The sequence below is a fragment of the Haliotis rubra genome, unplaced genomic scaffold (genome assembly GCF_003918875.1).
Source record: "Haliotis rubra isolate DU_JTF1 unplaced genomic scaffold, ASM391887v1 Scf302, whole genome shotgun sequence".
Taxonomy (NCBI): Eukaryota; Metazoa; Mollusca; class Gastropoda; order Lepetellida; family Haliotidae; genus Haliotis; species Haliotis rubra.
In genome coordinates, this window is record NW_025766972.1 from 869105 (window position 1) to 890651 (window position 21547).

A 21547-nucleotide genomic window follows, 5' to 3' on the forward strand; every position below is an offset into this window, starting at 1 on the left:
ATGACTATAGTCAATCTTTCATGGGCGGTTTGTATTGCAACACCAAGATAACCAGTTGTGGGTGTTCTTTAAACTTTTTTTAGTGGTACGTTTTGTCTGAATTTTTTTTTCTTTGGCATCAGCGCGTCACGCTTTGATTTGGTTGTGTGTTGTTTTACGCCGCACTCAGCAATATTCCAGCTTTATTGCGTCTGTCCGTAAATAATTAAGTCAAGACCAGACAATCCAGTGATCAACAGTATGAGCATCGGATCTACGCAACTGCGATACGATGACGTGTTAACCAAGTCAGCGAGACTGGTAACCTCCCGTTAGTCGTCTCTTATGGCAATCATTGTTTGCGTCACACATTGAACTACGCGCCACCTAATCATATCGCCAAGAAAGAAAATGTTCCGTCCAATTTCTAGCGAAACTTGTTGCATAATCGGTTGTCCATGTAACAAAGTGCCCGAGAGTTTGTTGCTTTTCGTGATGAGTGAGTGAGCGAGTTTGGTTTTACGCCGCTTTTAACAATATTACAGCAATATCACGGCGGGGGACACCAGAAATGGGCTTTACACATTGTACCATGTGGGGAATCGAACCCGGGTCTTCGGCTTGACGAGAGAACGCTTAACTACTGGGCTACCCCACTGCCCCTTCATGAGGAAACAAAAATATAAAAATGTTTTTGCACCATCACTTTTGCTTTCAATGCGCTTAATCTCCTTTTCATTACGTTTGAGAAAAAATGTGCTCATGCTGTCACTCTTTCGGCGTAGTTTTCTGACATGCCTTATACTACAGCTACATTGCCGCCAGACATACAATCTCAGCCATGTGTCCTCTCCGCATTCAAATATCACAAGCTTACAAAGATCACATACCCACATATGGGTAAAGATTTAACTGTTGCACGGCAACATTAAATTATGTGACGTCATAGATTATGACGTCATTAAGCTGCCGGAAGTGGTTGTTTCTCCTCTTCAACCACAGCGACTTCCAGATCTGACATTTCATTGTCCGCCTTCTTGCGACACGCTTTGAAAAGGGGGAGAACCCCTCCTAGGATGATGACAGAGCCTCCGACGTAGAATGAAGTATCGTAGGAACCAGTGATGTCGTAGAGCAGCCCTGAAACAATAACGATGCTATGAATGACGGTAAGAGTGAGTGAGTGTGTGAGTTGCGTTTAAAGCCACTATTAACAATAGTGAGTGAGTTGGGTTTTACGCCTCTTTTAGCAATATTCCAGCAATATCACGGCGGGGGACACCAGAAATGGGCCTCACACATTGTACCCATGTGGGGAATCGAACCCGGGTCCTCGGCGTGACGAGCGAATGCTTTAGCCACTCGGCTACCCCACCGCCCCACTCTTAACAATAACTTAATAGGCAATGGGTGAGTGGGTGGGTTTAGTTTTACGCCGCTTTTAGCAATATTCCGGCAATATCGCGGTGGGAGACTCAAGAAATCGGTTACACAATGTACCCGGGTCTTCGGGATGACCAGCGAACGCTTTAACCTCAAGGCTACCCGCACCGCCCAATTTAGGCAACGAAGGAAAGGCCGAGGTGATGTAGGTCTCAGACATTTGCCACGTTAGCAAACTTAGGGACATAATCGGGATTCGAATCCACAATTACAGGCTTCTGGCCAACCCAAGGGACGCAACTCTGCGAAACGAATAACGCGACTCAAACGACAGGGCCCATGTTACAAAATAGATAAACGTTGGAAAATCACTCACCAGCAAATGGCCCGCCAATCATTTGTCCCAGAGCCATGAAGATCATCAGAAAGCCATAGCCATTTGCAAATCTGTGAATTCCAAGAATCTGCACAAGAAGCGCTGGTAAAAGGGCTCCAAAGCAGGCAGTGAAGAAGCCAAACAACGAAGACAATGTCACCATGGCAATGTAGCTGTTGCTAAGCACCGGGTAGAAGCATGCCGTCATCCCACTTAATATGAAACACACTGAATACACAATGACCACATTCACGCGTGGATGGTTACCGAACGAACCAAGTGCAAAGCGTCCAATCAGATTGGCGACACCAATGGATGACATCAGCATTGAACTCTCGTTTTCCGTTCGTCCACTTACTTCGGCAAACGCCATTAGATGAAGATACACTATTGAAAGTCCAAAGCAAACGAGAACGTTGTTACAAACTAAAAACAGATACGCGCATTTGCGGAAGGCTGTGACGTCAAACACTTTTGGTTTTTCTTGTCTAAGCTCCACACGCCGCACGGGTCGCACGAGAGCTCCACACACACATATGTTCAGGCAGATGGCGCCGACCAAGAGGAGAGAACTCCTCCAGCCGAACATGTGACGTAGAAGCGTTATGACTGGGGGAAAGATGAACGTGCCCACACCAACTCCGGACACTGTTATTCCAGTAGCGATGCCTCTGTATTTTTCGAAGCAGTGAGCTACTGCTGTGATGGCAGGAATGAACGCGATCCCGAACCCCAGACCTGAAACAGTTAAGAACATAACATGGCTTGGTGGAAACCTTAGAGTGAAACTTCAGGGTGAAACCTATGAGTAAAACGTAAGGGTGAAATTAAAGTGTGCAACCAAGGTGAGGCGAGGTGAGGTGAGGTGAGGTGAAATTGGGTTTAGCGTCGTGCTTGAGAATATTTCGCTCATATGACGACGTGCATGCGTGTGTATGTGTATGTGCAGCTGCTTGTACTAGCCCAGACTTAAGCTGGTTTTATAGTGCTAGCCCACTGTGATACCATGCCACAGTGAAGCATGAATACCCCACTCAGACACATTATACTGACTCCGAGCCGACCAGTCCTTGTTGTACCCATGAATGCCGAGCGCCAGGCAGGGACCAACAAGTACCATATTTTAACGTCTTTTGGTATGACGCGGTCGGGGATTGAGCCCGCGACCTTCCGCTCTCCGGGCGGACGCTCTAACCACTACAGTCTGGGCTAGTACAAGCAGCCGCACCTACACATACACACGCATGCACGTCGTCATATGAGCGAAGTATGCTCAAGCACGACGTTAAACCCAATTTCACCTCACCTCACTACTACTACTACTACTACTACTACTACTATTACTACTACTACTACCGTTGCTGGTTGCTGCTGCTGCTACAACTACTATTACCACTACCACTACAACTGTCACTACCGCTACAACTACCACTACTGCACAGACCACAAGACAAACGTAACGATGACGACAAGTACCAGGAGTACAAGTGTGAGGAGTATTTTACGGACGCTTCAGTGGAAACAACGACCGGAAAGGGACACACGAGAACCTGTATGAGAGGAGAATACGTTGGGGAACGTATAGAGAAAACGTCACACATGAAGGAACACATTAAGGAATGTACAAAGAGACATCGTTGAATATTTCGTGATGCATACACCAGTTAATGACTCGAACAAGACCCGCGTCACAGCACCGTTTACATCAAGAGTTAATAAATATTTCTAGTCACCAATTCAGAGATCGGTCAGGCGAGTCTATATTTGGTGGAGTATATCAGTTGATACAATGGAGCCACCTTCGTTGCCATGACAACGTGAAACAATCTATTTCTGGGATCTTTACAGCCAGGCACATCAATAACATGAAAGACAAGTGTACTTCACGGCTAAATGACCACGGTCAGAGATGTGTGCAGGTAAGCAGAACGATGTAAAGGTAGATAGCCCATAGCTTGGCAAGATTGGATCTGTAATGTTGTTTCCAATACTGTTTAGACATAGACAGTACATAACAGGCATTGGTTTCTTTAAGGGATATCTACCAGGTATTTTGGGCATTTAATGTCATCTGCCAGGTATTTGGGGACTTTTGAAGGAGATCTGCCAGAGTTTGGCTCTATGATGTACACATGTCGGTTTGTTTAAAGGATATCTACAAGGCATTTGGGGCCTTGAAAGTCATCTAACAAGCATTTTGGGGCTTTAATATAATCTAGCAGGGATTTGGGGCCTTAAAGGCATTTAACAGTCAGTTTGGGGCTTTAATATCATCAAACAGGGATTTGGGGCCTTTAATGTCGTCTAAAAGGCATTATGGAACTTTGAAACAGATCTACCAGAACTTTAACCCTTTAATGTACACAGAAGAGGTGTTGGTTTCTTTAAAGGATATGTACCAGGTATTTGGGCCTTAATGGCATCTAACAGGCATTTCGTACATTCAGTGGACATCTACCAGATATTTTGGGATTTTAATGTCATCAACCAGGCACTTTGGGGACCTTTAAGGAGATATTGCAGATTATTGGGCCTTTAATGTATACATGACAGGTATTGGTTTCTTTAGAGTATATCTACCAGGTATTTGGGGCCTTGAAAGTCATTTAACATGCATTTGATACTTTCAGTGGACATCTACCAGATATCTTTGGCCTTCATGTTACCTTCCAGGCATTTCGGACGTTTAAGGAGAACTTCCAGATTATTGGGCCTTAAATGTACACACAACATGTATTGGATTGTTTAAAGGATATCTTCCAGGTATTTGGGGCCTTGAAAGTCATCTAACATGCATTTGGTAAATTCAGTGGACATCTACCAGATATCTTTGGCCTTCATGTTACCTTCCAGGCATTTCGGGACGTTTAAGGAGATCTTCCAGATTATTGGGCCTTAAATGTACACATAACAGGTATTGGATTGTTTAAAGGATATCTACAAGGTATTTGGGGCCTTGACAGTCATCTAAGAGGCATTTCGTACTTTCAATATACATCCTGGGCCATTAATGTCAATGTCCTGACCCCCAAGGTCACCGGGAAGAGAGGTATAGAATAAGGCAACCTTTATAATGAGACTGGATTTAACGAAAATAGCCGTCATGATCTGACTGTTATTTAACCGTCACGGCTTCTCGGGTTAAGTGGAAAGCTAAACCTCAAAGGCAATGTGGTTACAGAAATAATTTTGCACTGTGGAACTAGGTCATACTGTCATCCTTGAGGGACCTTTTGATGTTAATGTTGTACCTGTCGTGTGTTTTACGACCTTGTTTTTTGTATTCTATTTCTTTTCAAGAAAAGGGTAAGTAAGTAAGTGTGTACTATGTACACAGATGCAGCCGTGTTCCTGTTCTTGGTAGGACTACACGGTATTACCGGTATATCGGTATATCGCAATACGCTTTACAAACGATTCGTATTGCAATATTTTTTCTGAGAACCCATGTATTGGGTAAAGTGCATATTTGAAGTTTCTGTGATAATCTTTATGGTTTAAATTAAAATCAACACAGACGTTCATTCACAACAAATGTTTTCTTTCGTTATTCAATGACAAAACTGCATACTGTAATGCAATAAATTGTATAAAAAGGAAAATAGAATCCCTGACTATGCAGCCTAATTTTCAGATTGCTGTTATCAGAACCATAACATATGTTTGGGGACTTATAATGTAGAAAATAGGATCGACGTGTTATTGGTATCACTGACTGTCATACACACTGAAGTTCCCAATATATCGCAATACGTATTGCAATACGGGAACCTGAATCGCAATATATCGCAATACGTATAGCAATACGGGAACCTGAATCGCAATATATTGCAATACGGGAACCTGAATCGCAATATATCGCAATACGTATTGCAATACGGGAACCTGAATCTCAATATATCGCAATACGGCAACCTGAATCTCAATATATCGCAATCCATATTGCAATACGGGAACCTGAATCGCAATATATTGCAATACGGGAACCTGAATCTCAATATATCGCAATACGTATTGCAATACGGGAACCTGAATCGCAATATATCGCAATACGTATTGCAATACGGGAACCTGAATCTCAATATATCGCAATCCATATTGCAATACGGGAACCTGAATCGCAATATATCGCAATACGGGAACCTGAATCGCAATATATCGCAATACGTATTGCAATACGGGAACCTGAATCGCAATATATCGCAATACGTATTGCAATACGGGAACCTGAATCGCAATATATCGCAATACGTATTGCAATACGGGAACCTGAATCTCAATATATCGCAATACGTATTGCAATACGGGAACCTGAATCGCAATATATCGCAATACGTATTGCAATACGGGAACCTGAATCGCAATATATCGCAATACGTATTGCAATACGGGAACCTGAATCTCAATATATCGCAATACGTATTGCAATACGGGAACCTGAATCTCAATATATCGCAATACGTATTGCAATACGGGAACCTGAATCGCAATATATCGCAATACGTATTGCAATACGGGAACCTGAATCGCAATATATCGCAATACGTATTGCAATACGGGAACCTGAATCTCAATATATCGCAATACGTATTGCAATACAGGAACCTGAATCTCAATATATCGCAATACGTATTGCAATACGGAACCTGAATCGCCAATATATCGCAATACGTATTGCAATACGGGAACCTGAATCGCAATATATCGCAATGCGTATTGCAATACGGGAACCTGAATCTCAATATATCGCAATACGTATTGCAATACGGGAACCTGAATCTCAATATATCGCAATACGTATTGCAATACGGGAACCTGAATCGCAATATATCGCAATACGTATTGCAATACGGGAACCTGAATCTCAATATATCGCGATACATATTGCAATACGGGAACCTGAATCGCAATATATCGCAATACGTATTACCACAATACGGGAACCTGAATCGCAATATATCGCAATACTTGTATTGCAATACGGGAACCTGAATCGCAATATATCGCAATACGTATTGCAATACGGGAACCTGAATCGCAATATATCGCAATACGTATCGCAATACGGGAACCGAATCACAATATATCATAATACGTATCGCATTACGGGTACCTGAATCCTAATATATCGCAATACGAATTGCAATACGGAACCTGAATCGCAATATCATCGCAATACGTATTGCAATACGGGTACCTGAATCGCAATATATATCGCAATACGTATTGCAATTACGGGAACCTGAATCACAATATATCGCAATACGTATTGCAATACGGGAACCTGAATCGCAATATATCGCAATACGTATTGCAATACGGGAACCTGAATCGCAATATATCGCAATGCGTATTGCAATACGGGAACCTGAATCGCAATATATCGCAATACGTATTGCAATACGGGAACCTGAATCATCAATATATCGCAATACATTATTGCAATACGGGAACCTGAATCTCAATATATCGCAATACGTATTGCAATACGGGAACCTGAATCGCAATATATCGCAATACGTATTGCAATACCGGAACCTGAATCTCAATATATCGCAATACGTATTGCATTGCGGGTACCTGAATCACCAATATATCGCAATACGTATCGCATTACGGGTACCTGGATCACAATATATCACCAATACGTATCGCATTACGGGTACCAAGATCACCAATATATCGCAATACGTATCGCATTACCGGTACCTGATCCACAAAAATCAAAATATCGCAATACGTATCGCGGTACGGACACCCAGAGATCATGCAATATATCGCAATACGTATCGCATTACGGGTACCTGAATCTACAATATATCGCAATACGTATCGCACATTACGGGTACCTGGATACTGACAATATATCGCAATACGTATCGCATAACGGGTACCTGAATCACAATATATCGCAATACACGTATCGCATTACGGGTACCTGAATCACAATATATCGCAATACGTATCGCATTACGGGTACCTGAATCACAATATATCGCAATACGTATCGCATTACGGGTACCTGAATCACAATATATCGCAATACGTATCGCATTACGGGTACCAGAATCACAATATATCGCAATACGTATCGCATTACGGGTACCTGAATCACAAATATATCGCAATACGTATCGCATTACGGGTACCTGAATCACAATATATCGCAATACGTATCGCATTACGGGTACCTGAATCACAAATATATCGCAATACGTATCGCATTACGGGTACCAGAATCACAATATATCGCAATACGTATCGCATTACGGGTACCTGAATCACAAATATATCGCAATACGTATCGCATTACGGGTACCTGAATCACAATATATCGCAATACGTATCGCATTACGGGTACCAGAATCACAATATATCGCAATACGTATCGCATTACGGGTACCTGAATCACAATATATCGCAATACGTATCGCATTACGGGTACCTGAATCACAATATACCGCAATACGTATCGCATTACGGGTACCTGAATCACAATATATCGCAATACGTATCGCATTACGGGTGCCTGAATCACAAATATCGCATAACGGGTAAATCTGACTCCACAATATATCGCAATACGTATCCCATTACGGGTACCTGAATCACAATATACCGCAATACGTATCGCATTACGGGTACCTGAATCACAAATATATCGCAATACGTATCGCATTACGGGTACCTGAATCACAATATATCGCAATACGTATCGCATTACGGGTACCTGAATCACAATATATCGCAATACGTATCGCATAACGGGTACCTGAATCATAATATATCGCAATACGTATCGCATTGCGGGAACCTGAATCACAATATATCGCAATACGTATCCCATTACGGGTACCTGAATCACAATATATCGCAATACGTATCGCATTACGGGTACCTGAATCATAATATATCGCAATACGTATCGCATTACGGGTACCAAGGAATCACAATATATCGCAATATGTATCGCATTACGGGTACCAGAATCACAATATCACGCAAATACGTATCGCATTACGGGTACCAGAATCACAATATATCGCAATACGTATCGCATTACGGGTACCTGAATCACAATATAATGCAATACGTATCGCATTACTTGGTACCTGAATCACAATATATCGCAATACGTGTATCGCATTACGGGTACCTGAATCACAAAATATCGCAATACAGTATCGCATTACGGGTAACCAGAATCATCACAATATATCGCAATACGTATCGCATTACGGGTACCTGAATCACAATATATCGCAATACGTATCGCATTACGGGCACCTGACTCGCAATATATCGCAATACGTATCCCATTACGAGGTACCTGAATCACAATATCACCGCAATACGTATCGCATTACGGGTACCTGAACTATAATATATCGCAATACGTATCGCAATACGGGTACCTGAATCACCAAATATACCGCAATACGTATCGCATTACTGGGTACCTGAATCACAAAATATCGCAATACGTATCGCATTACGGGTACCAGAATCACAATATATCGCAATACGTATCGCATTACGGGTACTACTGAATCACAATATATCGCAATACGTATCGCATTACGGGGGTACCTGAATCACAATATATATCGCAATACGTATCGCAGTACGGGTACCTGAATCATTAATATACTCGCAATACGTAATCGCATTACGGGTACCTGAATCAATACCATATCATAAATGCGTATCCGCAGCTGCGGTTACCTGAATCATAATATATCGCAATACGTATCGCATTACAGGTACCTGAATCACAATATATCGCAATACGTATCACTGTACGGGCACCTTTTGAATCACAATATATCCGCCAAATACGGTAATCGCCAATACGGGTACAAGAGATCACAATATATCGCAATACGTATCGCATTACGGGTACCTGAATCACAATACTATTTTGTACGTATCGCATTTTTACGGGTACCTAGATACAGTATATCGCAATACGTATACATTACAGATTTTCCTGAATCACAGTATGCGTACGTATCGCATTACGGAGTACCAGAATCCCATCCATCCATCCATCTAAACCGACCGACCACCCATCTATCTATCTAAACTCACCGACCATCCTTCATCTAAACCGACCGACCACCCATCTATCTATCTAAACTCACCGTCCATCCAACCATCCATCTAAACCGACCGACCACCCATCTATCTATCTAAACTCACCGACCATCCATCCATCCATCTAAACCGACCGATCTATCTGATCGACCGTCCATCCAACCATCCATCTAAACCGACCGACCACCCATCTATCTATCTAAACTCACCGACCATCCATCTAAGCCGACCGACCGATCGACCGTCCATCCAACCATCCATCTAAACCGACCGACCGACCACCCATCTATCTATCTAAACTCACCGACCATCCATCCATCCATCTAAACCGACCGACCGATCGACCGTCCATCCAACCATCCATCCAAACCGACCGACCATCCATCCATCCATCTAAACCGACCGATCGACTGTCCATCCAGACACCCACCCACCCATCAATCCATCCATCCGTCCATCCATCCACCAACAAACCAATCAATCAATCAATCAATCAACTAATCGAATAACCAATTAGACAACTAAAGAGACAACTAACCATGTAACCAGCCAGATAAACAACCAACAAAGCATCAAGTCAACCAAACAAATAAATAAATAACCAACCAATAAGTCAGTCAGTCAGCCAACCAACCAACCAGCCAACAAATCGTGCCAGTGTCCCGTGTGGTTGACATGCCCCCCCATGATGACCTATATATGTATACTACAAGGACTCCGCACTCCCACCAAGAACACTGCGGTATGCAGCACACATGGAAATAGTTTCTCAAGCTCAAAAACTTACAATCACTAACACAGCACGTGCTATATACAACCTACTTTACTATTCCATATATACTGACATATATCACCACTGTGCTTCTTGACAGAGTCAATGTCTTCAGTCCTTGTTTACAGTCAAGATAAATATTCAGACTCGTCTCAGCAGACATTGAGTGAGTGAGTTACGTGTAACATAGCTTTGGGCGGAATTTCGGTCACCTTGTTCACCCTCATTTCGTCCTCTCCAACCGTCTTCCTCCTTCCTTCTCTCCACTCCAACCCAATCTCCCTCGTCATCTTCCCATCTAAGACAAACGCTTCGTCTCTAATATATATATATATATATACTCACGGAAAGGGTCTCCTTTCTATATTTAAGATGAATTATTTTCTCTATGAAAATTATTTACTCATGGAAAAGAATAAGGGAACACATGAAAGTACAAGTGTTCCTTTATGTATTTCCAGAATTTCACCCACAGTGCAATACAAAGCTTGTGAAGAAACCTGGAAAACAATAAAGGAACGCTTGTACTTTCATGTGTTCCCTTATTCGTTTCCATGAGTAAATAATTTTCATAGAGAAAATAATTCATCTTAAATTACAAAGGAGACCCAGTGCGATGGGAGATTCAGAACGTGAGGATATCTAGACTTGTTTTATTTAGCATTTAGCATTGCAGAAAGGGCTTGGAGGAAGGACTGACTGACTGAGTTTGGTTTTACGCCGCTTTTAGCAATATTCCAGCAACATCACGGCGGGGGACACCAGAAATGGGCTTCACACATTGTGCCCATGTGGGGATTCGAACCCGGGTCTTCGGCGTGACGAGCCAACGCTTTAACCATTAGGCTACCCCATCGCCCCTTGGAGGAAGGAGAAATAATGTAGTTCAGGACTGTGAGACAGACTATTCTCATCTCTGTGTATTCCCTCCCCGTGGATGCCCACCCAAGCCTAAAATCTCGAAACTACAGGCTGTCGTCAGCTCTCTGATCCTGTGTACATAAAACTGGTATTATTATCTCGCCAATAAATCGTGTGTGATGTATAGGTGACTCCGCTGGAAGGTGAACAATGTCACTACACACCTACATAAACACCAAGGAGGTTAGAACACATCCCATTATACAGTCTCCAGCAGTTAACCCCTGCCCAATTCACAGCATTTACACCCAACACAAAAGCCATATCGAACAGCCATTACCACTGCCTTGCCACCAAGGCGACTCGGGCTATGTATTATTAAGTGTTGTGTATGAAACGTAGCGTGACAAACGCCCATTATTGACATATTTACATCTCGACTCGCATGGATGATATGTTTAAATAGCTTGGGGATTCATTAATCCCCAGCAGAAGGTAATATGGTAATATCCAAATGCACCACATGTACCTATTGATAATATATATCTACTTATAAACATATTACTTAGCTCTCAGGTGGTGTTTATGTTTCGTTGCTTTGACCCTACAGTGAGTTCAAGAAACAGTACACCTGGTTTTGTTGCATTAGCCCTTGGGTAAACTTTATAGGGTGTCTATACACAATTATTTGTTGCATTACCCCTTGGGTAAACTTTATAAGGTGCCTATGAAACAGTAATCATATGTTTGTTGCATGACCCCTTGGGTAAACTTTATAGGGTGTCTATACACAATTATTTGTTGCATTACCCCTTGGGTAAACTTTACAAGGTGCCTATGAAACAGTAATCATATGTTTGTTGCATGAACCCTTGGGTAAACTTTATAGGGTGTCTATGAAGCAGTACTCATATTTTTGTTGCATTATCCCTTGGGTAAACTTTATAGGGTGTCTATGAAACAGTAGTCATATTTTTGTTGCATTACCTCTTCGGTTAACTTTATAGGGTGTCTATGAAACAGTAATCATATTTCTGTTGCATTACCCCTTCGGTAAACTTTATAAGGTGTCTATACACAATTATTTGTTGCATTACCCCTTGGGTAAACTTTACAAGGTGCCTATGAAGCAGTAGTCATATTTTTGTTGCATTAGCCCTTGCGTAAACTTTATTAGGTGTCTATGAAACAGTACAGTAGTCATAGGGTGTCTATGAAACAGTAGTCATATTTTTGTTGCATTACCCCTTATGTAAACTTTATAGGGTGTCTATGAAACAGTAGTCATATTTTTGTTGCATTAACACTTGGGTAAACTATATAAGATGTTTATGAAACAGAAGACCTAGATTTGTTGCGGGAGCCCTTGGGTTAACTTAATAGGGTGCCTATGAAACAGTACACCTGGGTTTGTTGCATCAACTATTGGGTAAACTGGAGTAGGTGTCGATGACAAACAGAAGACACCCTTGATCTTACTGAAAAAGGTGTTCATCAAACAGAAGACACCCTTGATCATACTGTACACGGTGTTCATCAAACAGAAGACACCCTTGATCTTACTGTACAAGGTGTTCATCAAACAGAAGACACCCTTGATCTTACTGTACAAGGTGTTCATCAAACAGAAGACACCCTTGTTCTTGCTGTACAAGGTGTTCATCAAACAGACAACAGTCTTATGTAGCAAGGCGACGCTACATGATCGTTGAGTTCACTATATTTATGGACAGAAAACAGAAAACGTTGTCACGCTGCATGAATCCATAGCCCCTAAGTTAACAATACAACGGGAGAATGAAACAGAAGAGGCACGACCTCTGGGATAAATGTACAAGGACGGTCTTCCAGGGGACTTGTAATCTTTTCCTTATTACGAAAGGATATACTGACAATATACTTTTCCCAAACGGTGTGTGTGTGTGTAAGTGTGTGTGTGTTATTGTATGGTGGTCGGGTGTGAGTGGTGGTTGTGTTTGTACGTATCGTGTGTGTGTTAGTGTGTGTGTTATTGTATGGTGGTCGGGTGTGAGTGGTGGTTGTCTTTGTACGTATCGTGTGTGTGTTAGTGTGTGTGTTATTGCATGGTGGTCGGGTGTGAGTTGTGGTTGCCTTTGTACGTATAGTGTGTGTGTGTGTGTGTGTGTGTGTGTGTGTGTGTGTGTGTGTGTGTGTGTGTGTGTGTGTGTGTGTTATTGTATGGTGGTCGGGTGTGAGTGCTGGTCCTGTTCGTACGTATCGTGTGTGTAAGTGTTTGTGTGTGTGTTATTGTAAGGTGGTCGGGTGTGAGTGGTGGTTGTCTTTGTACGTATCGTGTGTGTGTTAGTGTGTGTGTTATTGTATGGTGGTTGGGTGTGAGTGGTGGTTGTGTTTGTACATATCGTGTGTGTGTTAGTGTCTGTGTTATTGTATGGTGGTCGGGTGTGAGTATTGGTTGTGTTTGTACGTATGGTGTGTGTGTTAGTGTGTGTTATTGTATGGTGGTCGGATGTGAGTGGTGGTTGTCTTAGCGTAAAAGAAACTCTTAACCTACTGTGAAATGAATATAAGCGTAAAGGAACCTCTTAACCTAGCATGCATTACGGTGAAATGAAGACAAGCGTACACAAATCTCTGAAACGTGGATTATGGTGGGATGAACCAGCGTACAAAACTAAAACCTTTGAAGTAAACTTTCTGCTGTTGGTAAGACGTATTAAAGACGTGTTTACAAGAGCCACCAAAGACATAGGGTAATTATGATGAAGCAATTTGTCCTGAATCTCTGAACCGCGTTTGTATTCTGGTGCAATGAAGAGAAAAGTACAAAAACCTTTGCTGTAAACGTTCTACAGTGGGTAGAATCCTTGTGTTTTAATTCACATAAGCCATGAAAGACACGGCTCAATTAGGATGAAGGATTTTGCTTATTATCTTCGTTGATGGTGCAAAGGAATGGAGCTATTGAAACAGATTAAAACAAAGAGATGTAAAAAATGAAGTAATCACTACATTGTGTACACCTGAACCTACCAGTCATGATCCCGAACGAGAAGTAGAGGTAGTAGATGTTAGGAGCAAAGAAGCTCAGCATGAGGCCCCCGGCGCTTAGAGCCCCTCCCACCATCACAATCGGGCGACACCCGAACTTGTTGGTGAGAACGCTAGCGAGAGGACCTGAAACACAACGGATCGAGAGGCCTGACTTTCCGGGCTACAAGACATCCTGTCCAGCTTTTCATGTTATGTGTGAGGAAAAGTGCCACTTCACCTATCACGTCAGACTCGTCTTTCACGGAGTCTGGGTTTCTAAACCATATCTGTAAGAGGCTTTCTGATTGGTCATATACCCCGAAGCTTATTTCTGATTGGCTGGTTCATCTGAAGAAGATCTGCGTGACCATGATGAATGTTTTCTTATCCAGCTGTCCCTGCAAAGAAGACAGAGAGGAGAACGGATGAGAGAGTGTCTCACTCTTAATTAGGAAACCACCTTTGCTTAAGGGCAAAAGATTGTTTCCCCGCTCGTCTGCAAGAGGTCGGCTGAAAAAATCAAATTCAATATTTGAATCATCGCTATAATTACGTAAATAATAGTACATCAAGAATAACACCGTTTGTACATCCTAATAACCCTTAGCTAACAAACATGTTGATACAAATTAAAGCATAAAGTTCAAGATACCATGACGTCAGATGACGATGACGTAATTAGATGACGTAAGGCGGGTGACTATCACGTACCATGTAAGGTTGGTTAGCAGAGCATAGATCTGGAAAAGTTAATGAAGAAATATTGTCATTTCACCAAGGGCCTCATCGGAATGTATTACTGCCTGCCAATAACACTTACTGTCTCAAGATATTTAATCAATAGGATGACGTCACGCTATCGATGTTGAGTTTGATTCTGAGCCATGGCGTTACTGGCCATTCTGCACATGCATTTTAACAAATAAAAATGAAGTAAGTTGGGGTCATTGTGCAAGAATTAAAGAGGAGTTATTGGGCAACCATAACATGGTTTGTGTTGGAGAAATCACTCGAACCTTATAATATAGAACATTTTTTTATGGATAACAACTTCTTTATTTCGGTTGTCAAGCTGAAAAACCGTTCCTGCTTGACAACGGTACATACTTGACAACGGTACCTGCTTGACAGCGGTACATGCTTGACAACGGTACAAGAATCTGTATCGAAACGTCGCACTCACGAAATAAAGAAGTCGTTATCCATAAAAAATGGTTCTATATTGTACGTCTCAACTTCTAAAATGCCACTCAAACAAGTCACTCGAACCTGTTGGTTCCGGATGTCGAATCAATTCGCTTTTTTTGGAGGCTCTACTTTTGGAATCTCCGGAACTTCACGATTTCTCTACTGCATAACGCATGTTTGACATAAAAGTACCATCATCATGTAATCTATCTCAGACATGTCTTGATTTACAAGACGAATTTGTGGACGTTAGTGGACGAATATCAGATCAGTCCAACAGGCTGTTGTTAAGATAATACGACGATGCTTCCGATGTGATTGACGTCGTACCTGCTGCATACATCGAGGCGGACGTCAACGACCCAGCCCACGCAGTCACAGATTTGCTGTCACCGAAGGCGTCGATGAAGATGGTGTTGTAGACACCTGTGGACCACGCCACGCCGTACGTCAAGGTGTGGATTATAAAAGAGGACGCCACTACCAGCCACGCCCATCCTCGGTCAATATCGGAAGAGAACGCCATCACCTGAAACAATGTAAATAAATAAATAAATAAATAAATGAATGAATGAAGGAATGAATGAAGGAAGGAAGGAAGGAAGGAAAGAAGGAAGGAATAAATAAATGGTTAATATCGGAAGTAAACTCCTGAAATAAATAAACAAAACAAATAAATAAATGAATGAATGAATGAATGAATGAATGACAATACAAACATCGATATACATATATATACATTTCACAGGCATGAAAGTCATCGCTGTGCAATTTGAGTAAACCGATGCAGTTAAGCTGCCCCTCAGTCGAACGCGAATTCGGGGGTTCGAATCCCGCTGGTTCTTCGTTTCTTTGGTTCCTCAAAACGGCGAAGTTTACAACCAGCTTCATATCCTTCTCAAAAGGAGATAATGAACATCCGATTATTTCATATAAGTATCGCTCACCATAAAGAACTTGATGTTCCTTAACATCTTTTGAGTAGCATAGTTTGCTCTGCTATCACTCGTGAAGGTCCGGGTTAGAATGAACCCTTCAGGCTTGGGTTGGTTGACACATGTCATTGGTTCCCAATTGCGCAGATAGATGATCATGATGCTGATCACTGGATTGTCTGGTCCAGACTCGATTATCTACAGACCGCCGCCATATAGCTGGAATATGGCTGAGTGCGGCTAAAACTAAATTCACTCACTCACTCACACGTGAAGCAGACCGGCGTCAACAGTTCGTGAGCATGTACGTTCTTTTATTATCCGTGAAAATGCGAATAAGCGATTCAGGCGACGAAAAAAGTATGTTTATAAGCTTTAGCAGGAAATTAAGCAGAATGGGTTTAGACATCTTACTAACTTGGGAATCGAACCCAGACCTCCTGGGCCTAGATTTTCGAAGCTCTCTTGGCGCTAAGATAGTCGTAAGTTAATGTTAATGTATGGCACTTACGACTATCTTAGCGCTGAGATAGTCGTAAGTTAATGTTAATGCATGGCACTTACGACAATCTTAGCGCTGAGATAGTCGTAAGTTAATGTTAATATATGGCACTTACGACTATCTTAGCGCTGAGATAGTCGTAAGTTAATGTTAATGTATGGCACTTACGACTATCTTGGCGCTAAGACAGTCGTAAGTTAATGTTAATGTATGGCACTTACGACTACCTTAGCGCTGAGATAGTCGTAAGTTAATGTTAATGTATGGCACTTACGACTATCTTAGCGCTAAGATAGTCGTAAGTTAATGTTAATGTATGGCACTTACGACTATCTTAGCGCTAAGATAGACGTAAGTTAATGTTAATGTATGGCACTTACGTCTATCTTAGCGCTAAGATAGTCGTAAGTTAATGTTAATGTATGGCACTTACGACTATCTTAGCGCTAAGATAGTCGTAAGTTAACGTTAATGTATGGCACTTACGACTATCTTAGCGCTAAGAGAGCTTCGAAAATCTAGGCCCTGGTGAGGAAATAATTTAACCCTTAGACAAATAGCCTTCCGAATTATGTACTGCAAGATTGACATACGCTATGAACTTTACATAAGTAAACATAGCTAGCAGATGTTAAATGACCTTAATCAACTTGGGTTGTTATATTGTAAGAGTGGGGTACCTAGTGGTAAAAGCGTTCGCTCGTCACGCCGAAGACCCGGGTTCGATTCCTCACATGGTGCAATGAGTGAAGCACATTTCAGGTGTCCCCCGCGGGGATATTGTTTAAATAATGCTAAAAGCGGCGCAAAACTATACTCACTCAAAGATTTTGGGAGTAGTCACCTTAATATTATTAAATAAACGAAAAGATATTTCCATATTCATAAGTGACGTCAACCAACGCCCCTTTCCACTTTCCCTATGTCGGGAACACAACTACCAATCAGAATGCGCTTACAAGACTACTGGTAATTTGGTCGATGAATGCTTCCCTACATTTGTCTAAGAGAATATTACAGCCCATGCAGTCACGATACATAGAGAATACTACACTCGGTCTCATAACATACGAATTATACGAAACGAGTGTCTTTCCTATGGTATCTGACCGAGCGAAAGCGCGGTCAGAAACCATAGGAAGGTCACGAGTTTCGTATAATTCGTATGTTATGAGACCGAGTGTGGTATTTTATTTATTACCCTTACATGCTTTAAATTGTTACCCTTTTGTTATTTTTATGGTTTCAAAACGAATCCGGTTTGCATGAAGTGACACTGTAATGACGTCACTAAACCTTGCTCGTCTCTCCCTCCCCCTCCCCGCCCCCGTACAGTCTCCTATAGTAACTACTCCGTGGCACCCCGTTCTTAGTTTGCAGTTGCTTCACTCGGTGCAGTGACATCACTGGTGGAAACTTTGCGTTTATGTTTTTCGACGCATATAATGTCTCAGTTCGACTCCAACGTTCGCAATGTTTACATTCCCACAATGCATTTAAGTTGTAGAATGAATGAACACTCTCCTACCCAGAGTTCCATGCGGCAAACCAGCATAGTACCTCTGCCACTGGCCAGAAAGATGTGACGATTCGTCTATTATAATATAATGTATATATTTCTTAACTCTTTTATTTTTGACGAGTGTATGCATCTAATTAAACATATTTGATAAAATGGTTTAGTTTCACTGAGAAAATATCCTAAAACTTGTAACACTATTTCGATTTGCGTAGCGATCCTTTGTTTACATAGGTTGTACGGCTCCACGTGCTGTCATCGAAGCCGACGAAGGGCAAACGATGCATCCAGTTTGATATCTAAAATATGTACCGTCATAAATCTTACTGCCGTAGTTGTGGAAGAATATACATGTAACAATGTAAAATATTGTGAAGAGCGCGCCGAAAAGCTTGCGTAAGGCCAGTCTCTTCTTATTATGAATATGCGCGTTTGTTTACAAACAAGAGAAAAGTTCGGTCACGTGATATGCAAATTAGCCTGTGGCAGTGATGTTATGCTAAGTCATCACTGCGCCGGAGTGTGTCAGAATACATGAATTTGCAAGCTGACAGCTTTCACCACTATGCCCGTTTGCGCAAAGACGGAACCAAGTTCATGAAATGGCGTCGAGAAATGTCACGACTGATAAAGAATGCAACGATCTGTTCCGAGTTCCAGGAGTGGAGTCAAACACAGTCAGGCAGTCATATATAAGTCAAATCTATTAATACCATAATACATCATGCTGGCTCTGACAAGGCGACCCGAGGACCCGCAGCAAAGACAGACTAGTCTTGTAGAAGCCCCTATGAGATACTCACTCCACAGATATAGTCTGTTTGCAGTGCAAACGTACCGATGAATTTCACTTTAAACAAAACAGTAAATCAAATTCAGTGAAATTAAGATTGCGAATCCTCATAATTTTACCTTGCCAAATGAACATTTGTTTTTTGTTTGTATTACAAGGGGGTAAGCGCAGTAGATGGAACAGTGAAACAAATGCACGTGCGGTACGTGATGAGCGTTAACTTAGACCAACCCTACTTGTTCTCAATGTTTCATTTAATGTGCATACCCCCTTGTAATACAAACCAATAACAGCGATTTGAAACTATGATCGTTTGTTAAACAACTTTTATCCTAACTTGAATAAAATTCTGAGATTTGAATGTTCAATTGGCAAGGTAAAATTATGAGGATTCGCAATCTTAATTTCACTTTATTCAATTTAATGTTTTGCTTAGAGTGAAATTCATCGGTACGTTTTCACTGCAAACAGACTACAGCTGAGATATGCACTCCGCAGAACACCAGTACGCGATGTCGCCTCATATACTCAATAATGGTTGTCACCCCTCCCCACCCCAACACCACACACACCCACACCCCCACTTCACACACCCTCCAATTAAAAATTGAAGGGATGACAACCATTATTGCCATGAGTATATATACAATTGAAAGGACACGCAGACACTAGTAAAGTGTTTATCTTAATAAAAATATTATTATACGCAGCTGTCTGCTTATTAAATATGGACATTGTTAGCCGTGTAAGGTTTCGAAAATATAATATATATTAAAAGCTTTATATATATTTAATGGCAATTAAGATATATTTACGTTTCTCTCTCTGGTAATTACAACGCGGTACATCACGATACTAATTGTTTGGCCCAAGTTTCAGCAATATTTGTAGTTTTAAATAATTTTAGAAACAGCAATTACATGTAATGCTGCAATAAACCGCCCATTTATTGCAGAGTTCCTAACATTTCGAAGCCATTTGTTTACAAGAAACACTGGTTTGGTAAGTTAGTGAAAGCTTTAATTAGTTGTTCCTTCTATGGTGCTTTAGGGGCGGTGGGGTAGCCTAGTGGTTAAAGCGTTCGCTCGTAACGCCAAAGACCCGGGTTCGATTCCCACATGGGTTCAATATGTGCAGCCCATTTCTGGTGTCCCCCGCCGAGATATTGCTGGAATATTGCTGAAAACGGCGTAAAACTAAACTCACTCACTATGGTGCTTTAAAAATCAATTCGTGTGTACGTTCCTACATGGTGATCCCTACTGCATATTTATCCGATCCTGATACAAATTATATGGGGCTGTTTTTAATAGATGATACATACGAGCAGCCCCACCTATAAACTACCTAACCTACCCTTATTATGATACGACCGCCTCCGTGGTGTAGTGGTTAGAGCGTCCGCCCGGAGAGCGGAAGGTCGCGGGTTCGATCCCCGACCGCGTCATACCAAAATACGTTAAAATAGGGTACTTGTTGGTCCCTGCCTGGCGCTCGGCATTAATGGGTACAACAAGGACTGGTCTGCTCGGAGTCAGTATAATGTGTCTGAGTGGGGTATTCATGCTTCACTGCGGCATGGTATCACAGTGGTCTTGCACTATAAAACCAGCTTAAGTCTGGGCTAGTACAAGCAGCCGCACATACACATACACACGCATGCACGTCGTCATATGAGCCAATATTCACAAGTACGACGTTAAATCCCATTTCACCTCACCATTGTTTACGATGGGTCCGCAGACATGCCACACTTACCCAGAGGCAGTGGAACAGGATTGTCCTCTGTGACGTATCACGCTTTACAATGCGCTTTTCCTACATGACATGGTGCGGGTGTGTCACAGGAAGGGTAACGGGCGATTTAGAGGTGCAGCGTAATGGTCTGGGGAACATTTTGTGCATTTTGCCGATCCCAGTTGATTGGCGTCCATGGTAACCTTACGTATCTGGACCACGTTTTGGACTGACTCCTTCAATCATTCGTGTAGCTACTGGTTTTTCAACATGGCAACGCTACATCAACGTTCTGACGCGCGACTCCTTACGTAACGCCGGTGATGATGTAAATGACCTTCCCGTTCCCCAATCTTGAACCCGATCAAACAGATTTTGGATGAGTTGGGATGA

General features: G+C 41.9%; 1 protein-coding gene across 2 annotated transcripts in view; it reads right to left on the reverse strand.

The window, feature by feature from the left end:
* Nucleotides 1-600: 600 nt before the first annotated feature.
* The window catches only part of LOC124282753 (monocarboxylate transporter 13-like), a 35339-nt gene continuing 14392 nt past the window's right edge, over nt 601-21547 (reverse strand). For both annotated transcript variants that reach the window (XM_046718778.1, XM_046718777.1), the window contains exons 2-5: nt 15999-16197; nt 14481-14624; nt 1739-2476; nt 601-1119 (exon numbers count right to left, since the gene is read on the reverse strand). In XM_046718778.1, coding sequence (XP_046574734.1) covers nt 941-1119; nt 1739-2476; nt 14481-14624; nt 15999-16194 — 1257 coding nt within the window. In that variant the 5' untranslated portion in view covers nt 16195-16197 and the 3' untranslated portion in view covers nt 601-940. The remainder of the gene's footprint in view (nt 1120-1738; nt 2477-14480; nt 14625-15998; nt 16198-21547) is intronic.